The sequence below is a fragment of the Gorilla gorilla genome, chromosome 6 (assembly GCF_029281585.2).
Source record: "Gorilla gorilla gorilla isolate KB3781 chromosome 6, NHGRI_mGorGor1-v2.1_pri, whole genome shotgun sequence".
Taxonomy (NCBI): domain Eukaryota; kingdom Metazoa; phylum Chordata; class Mammalia; order Primates; family Hominidae; genus Gorilla; species Gorilla gorilla.
Genome location: NC_073230.2, coordinates 88,907,742 through 88,920,766, shown reverse-complemented (window position 1 = coordinate 88,920,766; position 13,025 = coordinate 88,907,742). Strand labels below are relative to the sequence as shown.

The window sequence follows — 13,025 nt, the reverse complement described above, 5'->3', positions numbered from 1 at the left end:
GAAAGATGGAAGAAGGTTTCAAGTTATTGGACTAATAGGCCTGTCGCAAGTTGGGAAATAGCATTCTTTTCTTTATTTTTCCTCTAATCCTGGGGGGAAAATAAAACAAAGGGACTTTTCATGTAATTGCATTGTTTCTTCAAAGTGCGTTCTTAGTCTTTTGCTTATTGCTAATTTTTTTTTCAAAAGTCACTAAATCAAACCACCCCTTTGTCAAGTTTCTCATGCTATAAGTGTATTAAAGACAGAGCTGCTCTGAGGCAACTTACAATCTGCCAAGGCGACCTGCCTATCTGTCACCAGTCCCTTTCTGCTTTGCACAACCCTGGAGGAGTTGCTAGGTCTTGTTCCCATCTATTCTACTGGAAGAACTGGTTCTCTTCCACGTGGAAACCATGCATTTAAAAGGAAACTGGGATATAGTGACTGGAAACCACACCATTTGCCTTGATTCCACCATCCCCCTTCCATATGCTTACAGGAGGCTACACATTCAAGATAAATCTTTATTGAGCATCTAGTATAGAGCCTGCCACCCAGTAGATAGTTACTAAATATTTGTTAAATTCATGATGCCTGTTTAACACATTTTCTACAACTATGGAGCTCTCTAAAACTTACATAGGACAAACAGCTTCTGCTTTGAACTCAAGCCTTTAGGTCCAATGGGATTTCTGAAAAGTGCCTTAAGTTTTGCTGAAGATGAAGAATGGAAGAGAATACGAACATTGCTATCTCCAGCTTTCACCAGTGTAAAATTCAAGGAAGTAAGAAAATAAGGTGATTTATAATTAGAAACTTAAAGGATGAATCTGGAGACAGGTAGTAAGTATCATCATAATTCCTTTCTAATGGGTAGTCCACTGAGTTTGAGCTTTCTAAAAAGGGTCTTTTCAGCTGGGCACAGTGGCTCATGCCTGTAATCCCAGCACTTTGGGAGGCCGAGGTGGGTGGATCACCTGAGGTTAGGAGATTGAGACCAGCCTGGCCAACATGGTGAAACCCCAACTCTACTAAAAATACAAAAATTAGCTGGGCATAGTGGCGGATGCCTATAATCCTAGCTGCTCAGAAGGCTAAGGCAGAAGAATTGTTTGAATCTAGAGGCAGAGGTTGCAGTGAGCCAAGATTGCACCATTGCACTCCAGCCTGGGCAACAAGAGCGAAACTCTGTCTCAAAAAAAAGGGGCAGGGGGCGGGCTTTTCTATTTATGTCCTAGAGGACATGGTGAGTCATTACAAAATATCATTTACTGTTCCATGCTGGGCAAAGCCATGTCCTTCTGAGACTCGAGTCTGCGTAGTTAACTATGGGTGGTGTTGTGTTTTAGATGGTCCCCGTCATTTCCCAGTGTGGAGATATGTTGGTGAGAAGCCTGAGGCAGGAAGCAGAGAACAGCAAGTCCATCAACTTGAAAGAGTAAGTAGCACAGTCTTGAGGTTCTGAGCTGTCATGAGCCCTTCCAGCTGCCTGCAGTGGAGCTGATATTCCCACTGTTGGGTTACTCCAGTGACCGGACAAAAGCAGGGCTGTGGTGTTGCAACTCCAATAGGCCACCCAAGATGGTGTTGCTCACAAAAGAAAGCTAGGAAGCTGAGAGAAAAGGATCTTCTCCCCTGTGCACAGGAGCCAGGAATAACTTATCTGTTACATTGTCCCCTTGGATATTCCAAAAGAATAATACATTGTGTAGAAAGAAAAAATAAAAACCTGATTGTACTAAAGTTTTGAGCATAGACGTTATGGAGTGGTGGGAGGGGAAGGTGTTTGATAGCTGTTGGCTGGCAGTGACTGGGGCAGGAAAGTTACAATGAGGAAGTTGGAATAACTTCAATCCCTTCATTATTTTGCTGAGGATACCACCAAAATATGAAATATTAAACCTTCCCACCACTTCTAATTTCTTTTCTCCAATCTTAAAATTTAAAAGACTCTGTAAAGGCTATAGGTAGGGCAATGCTATTGTTTGTTGTCTGAACTGGAATGTAATTTGAATTATGCTGGAACAACATGTGTAAACTGAGCCTGTCCTGGGCAGACTGGGGACATGTGGTCACTCAGCTATGGGATACCCCGATCAACTTTGGAGTGATCTATTCGTTTAATCAATATCACTGTTAGTTCTTACTTTTACAAAAATAATCTGCCCTCAGAGCAACCTCAGATCCCAGAAGTTGGGGAAAAGCAGGTGTTTCAGGAGGCTTATCAGGGAGTGCAGCGGAGACATGACATTCACAGAAAGTCTGAACAGGGTGTGGCTGTTCTATAAAGTGCTGAAGAGACATCAGCTCTGGGCGTAGACTCTGGGGTCTGGCAATGTCAAATTTATTAATTGGCCGAGAAAGAGTTAATTATTTTATTCTTGTCCTGCAGAAGCACAGTGTTGACACACCTTTTACCATCCACACTCAACACAAACTACTGTAATTTTCTGATTATTGGGTCTGTGTCTCCCTATGACTGAGGTCCTTGAGCTCAGAGGTGGGTCTAACTCACCTTAGTGTCTCCATCACTCCCAGCACAGGGCCAGCTGCATCACTGATACCCAATAAATGCCTCATGAGTATGATGGGAGATGATGCAGCAGGTTGTTCTGATTGTGTGTGGGTTTTCACCTGTCTTGCTCTGGCATAGCACTTCTTGCTGTGTGTATAGCAGAAGGAAGGTAAAGAGGTGCTGGTTTTAATTTTCCATGTTTTACTCTACTCAGTTTCTTTGGGGCCTACACCATGGATGTAATCACTGGCACATTATTTGGAGTGAACTTGGATTCTCTCAACAACCCACAAGATCCCTTTCTGAAAAATATGAAGAAGCTTTTAAAATTGGATTTTTTGGATCCCTTTTTACTCTTAATATGTATGTGGACTTTTATGTTATTTCTCTCTCTCTCTCTCGTCTAATTTTTAAAAACAGTTTTATTGAAAACAAAATTCACATACCATATAATTCACCTACTTAAAATGTATAATTCAATGGTTTTTGGTACATTTAAAGATATGCACAACCAACACGATTGTTAACTTCTGGACATTTTTGTAAACTTCTGAACATTTTTTGTAAACTCAGAAGCCACATACCATTTAACCATCATCCCCTTCCAATCTTCCTCACCCTTTTTTTTTTTTTTTTTTTTTTTTTTTAGACAGAGTCTCACTGTGTTGCCCAGGCTGGAGTGCATGGTGCGATCTGGGCTCACTGAAACCTCCACCTCCTGGGTTCAAGTGATTCTCCTGCCTCAGCCTCCTGAGTAGCTGGGATTACAGGTACATACCACCACGCCTGGCTAATTTTTGTATTTTTAGTAGAGACGGGGTTTGCCATGTTGGTCAGGCTGGTCTCGAACCCCTAACCTCATGATCTGCCCACCTCAGCCTCCCAAAGTGCTGGGATTACAGGTGTGAGCCACAGCACCCGGCCTTTTTTTCTTTCTTTCTTTCTTTTTTTAAACAGAGTCTAATTTGTTGCCAGGCTGGAGTGCAGTGGCTCAATCTCGGCTCACTGCAACCTCCGCCTTCCAGGTTCAAGTGATTTTCCTGCCTCAGCCTCCCAAGTAGCTGAGACTACAGGCATGCGCCACCACACCCAACTAATTTTTGTATTTTTAGTAGAGACGGGGTTTCTCCATGTTGGCCAGGATGGTCTCGATCTCTTGATCTCGTGATCTGCCCACCTCAGCCTCCCAAAGTGAGCCACCACGCCCTGCCTTCCTCACCTTTTTTATGTTGCCCAGGCTGGTCTTGAACTCCTGGCCTCAAGCCACCTTTCTGCTTTGGCCTCCCAAAGTTCTGGGATTACAGGACTGAGCAACTGCACACAGCCCCAAAACCCCCCTCAGCTTTAAGCAACCACTAATCTACTTTCTGTCTCTAGATTTGCCTAATCTAGCACACATCATATAAATTGAATCATATAATATGTGGTCTTTTGTGACTGGCTTCTTTCATTTAGCATTACATTTTCAAAGTTAATTCATGTTGAAACATGGATCAGTACTTCATTTCTTTTTATGACCAAATAATATTTCATTGTATAGATATGCTGCATTTTGCACTGGGTGTAGTGGCTCATGCCTGTAATCCCAGCACTTTGGGAGGCCGAGGTGGGCGGATCACAAGGTCAAGAGATCAAGACCATCCTTGCCAACTTGGCGAAACCCTGTCTCCACTAAAAATACAAAAATTAGTCAGGCATGGTGGCGGGTGTCTGTAATCCCAGCTATCAGGAGCCTGAGGCAGGAGAATCGCTGGAACCCAGAGCTGGAGGTTACAGTGAGCCGAGATCGCACCACTGCACTCCAGCCTGGTGACAGCAAGACCCCGTCTAAAAAAAAAGATATGCTGCATTTTGCTTATCCATTCATAGTTGAAGGACATTTGTGTTGTTTCTACCTTCAACTATTGTGAATAGTGCTGCTGTGAATAGTTGTTTACAAGTTTATGTTTGAATACTTGATTTTTCTTCTTTTAGGTATATATTCAGCAGTGGAATTGATGCATTTTATAGTAGTAATTCCATGTTTCACTTCTTAAGGAGTTTCTAAACTGTTTCCCACAACAGCTGCACCATTTTACCAGGAGCATATAATGGTTCTAATTTCTCTACATTCTTGCCAACACTTGGTTTTCTCATTTGTTTAAATTATAGACACCTTACTACATGTGAACTGGTCTCATCGTGATTTTGATTTACTCTTCTCTAATGGCTAATAAAATTGAGCAACATTGGCCATCTTTATATCTTCTTTAGATAAATGTCTGTTCAAGTCTTTTGCCCATATACAGCTGAATTCTTTTTGTTAATTGGTAAGAGTTCTTTACATATTGTACATACAACTTCCTTCTCAGGCATATGATTTGCAAAATTGTTCTCCCATTCTATACATGTCTTTTTACTTTCTTGATATTGTTCTTTGAATTTTATCTTCTTTGAACTGTATCTTCTTTGAACTTTGATTTTGATGATGCACGATTTGCGTATTTTTCTTTTATTGCTTATCCTGTAGGTATCAAATCTAAGAATCTATTGCCAATTGTGAGGTCATGAAGATTTGCCCTCTTGGTTTTCTTTTAAGGGTTGTATAGTTTTAGCTCTTCTGTTTAGGTCTTCGATGCATCTTGATTTTCATTTTATATGCCGTGTGACGTAAGAGCCCAGCTTTATTCTTACACTTGGCTATCCAGTTGTCCCAGGACCATTTGTTGAAAAGACGATTTTGTCCCCATTCAATGATCATGACACCTTCCTCAAAATTCAGTGGACCAGAGACATGTGGATGTATTCTGGACTGTAAATTCTATTCTGTTGAACTATACTTCTATCTTTATGCCAGTATCACATTGTCCTGATTATTAGAGCTTTGTGGTAAGTTTTGAAATTGGGAAGTATGAGTCCTGCAACTTGATTCTTTTTCAACATTGTTCTGGCTACTCTGCATCCCTTACAATTCCAAATCAATTTTAAAATCAACTTGTCAATTTCTACAAAGAATCTAGCTAGGCTTCTGATAATACATTAAATCTGCAGATCCATTTGAGAAGTATTGCCATTTTGACCTTTTTAAGTTTTCTAATCTGTGAACACGGGGTGGTGGTTCCTTTTATTTAGATACTCTTTCATTTATTTCAACAGTGTTTTGTATTTTTTAGAGTCTGGGTTTTGCACTTTTGTTAATGTTATTCCTGATAAGTGTATCACTAATATTTTGATGTTATGGTAAATACAATTTTTTAATTCCACTTTTGGATTGTATATTGTAATGTACAGAAATACAGTTTATTTCTGTATATTGACCTTCTATCTTCAAATATTTCTGAACACATTTGTTAGTTTTAATAGGTAAATAGAAGTGCTGAGAGAGGTATCCTTGTCTCATTCATGATCTTAGGGGGAAAGGTACTAAGTATGGTTAGCTATGGGTTTCATAGATGCCCTGTATCAGGTGGAAGAATTCTCTTCTATTTTTAGTTGCTGAGTGTTTTTATCACAAAAGTCTTTTGGATTTTTGTCAAATGCTTTTACTCATACTGAGACGATTGTGTGTTTTCATTTAATTGACATGGTATATTACACAACCTTGTTTCCCTGGGGTAAACCCCTCTTGGTTATGGTATATAATTATTTTTATATGTTGCTAGATTGATCCAGTTTGCTAGTATTTTGTTAAGGATTTGTGCATTTATATTTACAAGATATGTTAGTCTGTAGTTTCTTTATCCTGTGATATATTTGTCCAGTTTTAATATGATGGTAATACTGGCCTTATGGAATGAATTTGGAAATGTTCCCTCATTTCCTACTTTTTGAAAATGTTTGTAGAATGGATATTAATTCTCCTTTAAATATTAGGTAGAATTCATTATTGGAACTATCTGGCCTGGCCTTTTCTTTGTGGGTAGTTTTGATTACTGATTCAATGCCTTTGTATGTTATAGATCTATTCAGATTATCTGTTTCTTTCCAACTCAGTTTCTGTAGTTTGTGTCTTTCAAAGAATTTATCCATTTTACCTGTTATCTAATTTATACAATTGTTCAAGTAATAAAATTGTTAAGAGAATATCTTTTTTTTTTTTTTTTTTTTTTTATTGATCATTCTTGGGTGTTTCTCGCAGAGGGGGATTTGGCAGGGTTACAGGACAATAGTGGAGGGAAGGTCAGCAGATAAACAAATGAACAAAGTTCTCTGGTTTTCCTAGGCAGAGGACCCTGCGGCCTTCCGCAGTGTTTGTGTCCCTGGGTACTTGAGATTAGGGAGTAGTGATGGCTCTTAACGAGCATGCTGCCTTCAAGCATCTGTTTAACAAAGCACATCTTGCACCGCCCTTAATCCATTCAACCCTGAGTGGATACAGCACATGTTTCAGGGAGCACAGGGTTGGGGGTAGGGTCACAGATCAACAGGATCCCAAGACAGAAGAATTTTTTCTTAGTACAGAACAAAATGAAAAGTCTCCCATGTCTACCTCTTTCTACAGAGACACGGCAAGCATCCGATTTCTCAATCTTTTCCCCACCTTTCCCCCCTTTCTATTCCACAAAACCGCCATTGTCATCATGGCCCGTTCTCAATGAGCTGTTGGGTACACCTCCCAGACGGGGTGGTGGCCGGGCAGAGGGGCTCCTCACTTCCCAGTAGGGGCGGCCGGGCAGAGGCGCCCCTCACCTCCCGGATGGGGCAGCTGGCCGGGCAGGGGGCTGACCCCCCCCCCCACCTCCCTCCTGGACGGGGCGGCTGGTCGGGCAGAGGGGCTCCTCACTTCCCAGTAGGGGCTGCCGGGCAGAGGCGCCCCTCACCTCCCGGATGGGGCGGCTGGCCAGGCGGGGGGCTGACCCCCCCACCTCCCTCCCAGACGGGGCGGCTGGCCGGCGGGGGGCTGACCCCCCCACCTCCCTCCCCGACGGGGCGGCTGGCCGGGCAGGGGGCTGACCCCCCCACCTCCCTTCCGGACGGGGCGGCTGGCCGGGCAGAGGGGCTCCTCACTTCCCAGACGGGGTGGCTGCTGGGCGGAGGGGCTCCTCACTTCTCGGATGGGGCGGCCGGGCAGAGACGCTCCTCACTTCTCAGACGGGGCGGCAGGGCAGAGACGCTCCTCACATCCCGGATGGGGCGGCAGGGCAGAGGTGCTCCCCACATCTCAGATGATGGGCGGCCGGGCAGAGACGCTCCTCACTTCCCAGATGTGATGGCGGCCGGGAAGAGGCGCTCCTCGCTTCCTAGATGGGATGGCGGCCGGGCAGAGATGCTCCTCACTTTCCAGACTGGGCAGCCAGGCAGAGGGGCTCCTCACATCCCAGACAATGGGCAGCCAGGCAGAGACGCTCCTCACTTCCCAGACGGGGTGGCGGCCGGGCAGAGGCTGCAATCTCGGCACTTTGGGAAGCCAAGGCAGGCGGCTGGGAGGTGGAGGTTGTAGCAAGCCAAGATCACGCCACTGCACTCCAGCCTGGGCACCATTGAGCACTGAGTGAACGAGACTCCGTCTGCAATCCTGGCACCTCGGGAGGCCGAGGCTGGCAGATCACTCGCAGTTAGGAGCTGGAGACCAGCCCGGCCAACACAGCGAAACCCCGTCTCCACCAAAAAAAATACGAAAACCAGTCAGGCGTGGCGGCGCGCGCCTGCAATCGCAGGCACTCGGCAGGCTGAGGCAGGAGAATCAGGCAGGGAGGTTGCAGTGAGCTGAGATGGCAGCAGTACCGTCCAGCTTTGGCTCGGCATCAGAGGGAGACCGTGGAAAGAGCGGGAGAGGGAGACCGTGGGGAGAGGGAGAGGGAGAGGGAGAGGGAGAGGGAGAGGGAGAGGGAGAGGGAGAGCAAGAGAATATCTTTATGCTACTTTTTATTTTTCTTAAATGTCAATAGTAATTATTTCCCTTCTTTTATTTCCGAGACTAGTAAACTGAGTCATCTCTTTTTATTTCTTCATCAATGTAGCTAAAAGTTTGCCAATTTTGATGATATTTTCTATTGTGGTAAAATTTGAGCTTTTTTTTTGAGATGGACTTTTGCTCTTGCCACTCAGGCTGGAGTGCAATGGCACGATGCTGGCTTACTGCAACCTCCACCTCCTGGGGTCAAGCGATTCTCCTGCCTCAGCCTCCAGAGTAGTTGGGACTACAGGCATGCAATACTATGCCCGGCTAATTTTTGTATTTTTAGTAAAGACAAGGTTTTTACTGTTGGTCAAGCTGATCTCGAATTCCTGACCTCAGGTGATCCACCTGCCTCGGCCTCCCAAAGTGCTGGGATTATAGGCATGAGCCACCGTGCCCAGCCTTGAGCTTTATTTTTGAAGCTAATTTTTTTATTTTTAACTTTTGTGGTTACACAGTTGGTGTATGCATTTATGGGGTACACGAGATGGTTTTGATACAGGCATGAAATGTGAAATAAGAGCATTATGGAGAACGGGGAATCCATCCCCTCAAGCATTTATCCATTGAATTGCAGACATTCCAATTGCACTCTAAATGATTTTAAAATGTACAGTTATTATTGACTGTAGTCACTCTGTTGTGCTATCAAATCATAGGTCTTATTCATTCTTTCTAACTATTTTTTGTAACCTTTTATTATCCTTACCTCCCCCGCCCCCACTACCCTTCCCAGAGTCTGGTCACCATCCTTCTACTCTCTATGTCCATGAATTTTGAGTTTTGATAATTTTTTTTTTTTTTGAGACAGAGTCTCAAAAAAGTTGCGTGATCTAGGCTCACTGAAACCTCTGCCTCCCGGGTTTAAGCAATTCTCCTTCCTCACCCTCCTGAGTAGCTGGGATTACAAGTGTCCACCACCATGCCCAGCTAACTTTTGCATTTTTAGTAGGGACGGGGTTTTGCCATGTTGGCCAGGCTGGTCTAACTCCTCACCTCAAGTGATCCACCCGCCTCAGCCTCCCAAAGTGCTAGGATTACAGGCGTGAGCCACCGCGCCCAGCTGATGATATTTTCAAGGAACCAATTTTTGGTTTTCTTTATTGCTTTTAAATCTGTATTTCATTAGGTTACACTTTAGTTTTTATTATTTTCCCCCTTTCTGCTGGCTTCAGTTTTAGTTTACTCTTCATTTTTCAGTGTGTTATGGTATACATTTAGGTTATTGATTTGAGATTATCTGACATTCACAACTATAAATTTCCCTCTGAACATTGCTTTGGCTACATCCCATACGCTTTGGCATATCATGTCTTCATTTTTCTTCATCTCAAAACAATTTCTAATTGTCCTTTTGCTTTCTACTTCAGCTCATTGGTTACTTAAAAGTGTATTGTTTAACTTCTACATATTTGTGAGTTTTCCGATTCTCTTTTCTCTCTCTCTCTCTTTTTTTTTCTTTTGAGAGACAGTTTCATTCTGTCACTCAGGCTGGAGTACAGTGGCACAATCTCAGCTCACTGCAACTTCCACCTCCCTGGTTCAAGCGATTCTCATGACTGGGTCCCAAGTAGCTGGGACTACAGGCACATGCCACCATGCCCAGCTAATTTTTGTATCAGTAGAGATGGGGTTCCGCCATGTTGGTCAGGCTGGTCTCAAACTCCTGACCTCAAGCAATCTGCCTGCCTCAGCCTCCCTAAGTGCAATTCTCTTGCTTTTATTGATTTCTAGTTTCATTCCATGGTAGTTGAAGGACATTTGCCATATTGTTTCTATCCTGACTACTATTTCATGGAAAAACATGATTCATTAAAGCAGCAGGCTATCCAAAGAGACTCTAGTCCAGTAGATAAAGGCTAAGAAGTCAGGGAATTTAATTCTGTTCCTTTGGTCCTCTGAAGATGCAGAAGGGACCACTGATCTCACTGCTATAGTGGAGGCCCCTATGTGTGGATCTGCTCTTGCTCAGCCATTGGCATGGAAGAGGGGCAAAGGTCATACAGGAAGAGGGGCAAAGGTCATACAGGAAATGGATCCTGGTTGAGAACCCTGAAGTCTACAGGTAGAGAAAATTGTAATTGTTGTAGGTAAATTTCACATTTTTCACTATGATTTATTTTTTCTTTTTCTATTTAATTTTCCTATAGCACTCTTTCCATTTCTTACCCCAGTTTTTGAAGCCCTAAATATCGGTTTGTTTCCAAAAGATGTTACCCATTTTTTAAAAAATTCCATTGAAAGGATGAAAGAAAGTCGCCTCAAAGATAAACAAAAGGCAAAATCTGGTGGTGGTGACATAAGAATGTTCACTTTTTTATTATATTTTTGGGCTGTTTACATACGATTTGTGCACTTATCTGCGTTTTTTAAAGGCAGCTAGAGAACTTTAGACCAAGAGGGTTTTTACATTTTGCTGGGAATAAAGAAGGTGAAGCTTGGGGAAGAAAGAGAATGAGTGAAACAGCATTTGGAATTTAATAATAGGCATGACTTTCCTGCAGAAGTAAGTGTATGTTAAATTTCAGTCCTGTCATAGCCTGGACTGGGCAGGGGTCTTCTCTGGGCATTGTGGGTGCAAGCTGACTGATCCAACTTTGCCTTTATGAGCCCTGGAGACCAGCCCGATGATGAGGCCTCAAAGTCAGGAATGCAGGACTGGGTCCCCTAGGTGACACTGAACATTGTATAGAGTTCTAGGAATGGGGAGTATTTGAAGATGCATTCAAATCAGCTCCCCTGGGATTATCCAGAGATTAATCTATTTGTCCATTGGTTAAGAATAAAAGCAACAGAACAAATAGGATTGAAATTCAGGACTTCTTCCTGTTCAAGAAATTATGACTAGAGAATGAGCTGACAACTCTTTGGCCAGGAAGTTGTGTCCAAAGGCCAGAGAAGCTGAGGATCAGGGAGAGCAAAGACTAAAAAGCAGATAGACATGACAAAAGGATTTCTCTCAAGGAAACATCCTGCTCTCCAAGGTTTTAGATGCATGATTTTATTCTAAACATTGGTGACTCAGGCAACACCCATTACACTTCTGAACTTAAAGAGAGCATATTCTCAGGAGGGGTGCTTAGGACTGGACTTCTGATTCACTTCTGACTTCACAAGTGACTTTCTGTCATTAAAATTTCTCTTTTTGCTTCCAGCATCGAGTAGATTTCTTTCAACAGATGATCGACTCCCAGAATTCCAAAGAAACAAAGTCCCGTAAAGGTAACCAAGAACTGTATCCGGGGGCTACTGATGGGGACACTCAGAGAGAAGGCCCTGTTCTGAAAATGTGCAGAAAGTTTTCCAGGAAAATGAGAATTTCTTCCACATTGCAGAAAGGCACACATTTGGATGTTATAAATGATAGCTGGAGGCACTTTCTAGAAGCACACAGGCATAGCCACATTCCAGGCTTGAAGGGCAACCCTGAACAAGTGTGGCACGCCCGGAGGTCAGTCAGTGATCTGTGGATCACCCACATCAGATAAAACGCCAGTTCTCAGCCTCCTCCAGATCCACTTACTCAGAACCTCTGCTTGGAAACGTACATCTAACATCCAATCAGGAGACACACTGTCCAAATAAGGGTGATTTTAACTGGAAACACTTGGTGAAAGTGTGTTCACAAGGTTAATCTACTGACGGGTTTTATTTTTCCCTATATAATGGAAAAGTAACTGTGAGAAAACCTTTAAGACTGTGTAATGTCCTTTTCCTCTTCAATTTTTCACCTACTAGTTTTACCACCCATGGATGGTTTTGACTGAAACCATCATTACTATGATGGTCGCAAAATAATGACCATGATCAATTTCAAGCCATCAAAGTTTGACAACCGTATGACATACTTGTGAATATTAACAATTAATTCTAAAGAGCAGGAAGTGGAGGCGGGGCTTGGTGGCTCACGTCTGTAATCTCAGCACTTTGGGAGGCCGAGGCAGGTGGATCACCTAGGGTCAGGAGTTCTAGACCAGCCTGGCCAACATGGCGAAACCCTGTCTCTACTAAAAATACAAAAACTAGCCGGGTGTGGTGGCGCACACCTGTAATCCCAGCTATTTGGGAGGCTGAGGTGGGAGAATCACTTGAACCAGGGAGGCGGAGGTTGCAGTGAGCCAAGATCACACTACTGCACTCCAGCCTGGGCAACAGAGTGAGACTCCGTCTCAAAAATAATACTAAATAAATAAAATAAGTAAAAATAAAGAGCAGGAAATGTTTAACTCAAACACACCATTGTAAATATATCTATGTCTTCATCTACTTGTCTATCTATGTGTCATCTATCATCTGTCCATCTGTCCCAATGCAACTTTTTGTGAAAAGGGAAACAGTCTATCGTTTTGTTGCTCAATACAGACATCACTAGATACATGGCTATTGAGTACTGAACATGTAGCTGCTGCCAATGAAGAATAATTTTTAAGTATATCTAATTTTAATTAATTAAATTTAAGTAGCCACCTGTGGCTAGTGCCTACCCTACTGGGTAGCAGATCTACACTTTGAGATTATGATTTCATTTCAATTCCATGTCCTGGGGTTCATGCCAACTGAATAAAATAATCGGAAAGTTGAATTTACCCACAACATCATCATGAAAATTATCACCAGTAAATCACAACTCTGTAGACCTTTCTCACACTC

General features: G+C 43.1%; 1 protein-coding gene across 1 annotated transcript in view; it reads left to right on the top strand.

The window, feature by feature from the left end:
• Positions 1 to 13,025, top strand: part of CYP3A43 (cytochrome P450 family 3 subfamily A member 43) — a 46,984-nt gene that overhangs the window by 23,331 nt on the left and 10,628 nt on the right. Inside the window, 5 exon segments of the mRNA XM_019031807.4 lie at positions 654 to 767; positions 1,332 to 1,420; positions 2,712 to 2,860; positions 10,526 to 10,653; positions 11,531 to 11,597. Coding sequence (XP_018887352.2) covers positions 654 to 767; positions 1,332 to 1,420; positions 2,712 to 2,860; positions 10,526 to 10,653; positions 11,531 to 11,597 — 547 coding nt within the window.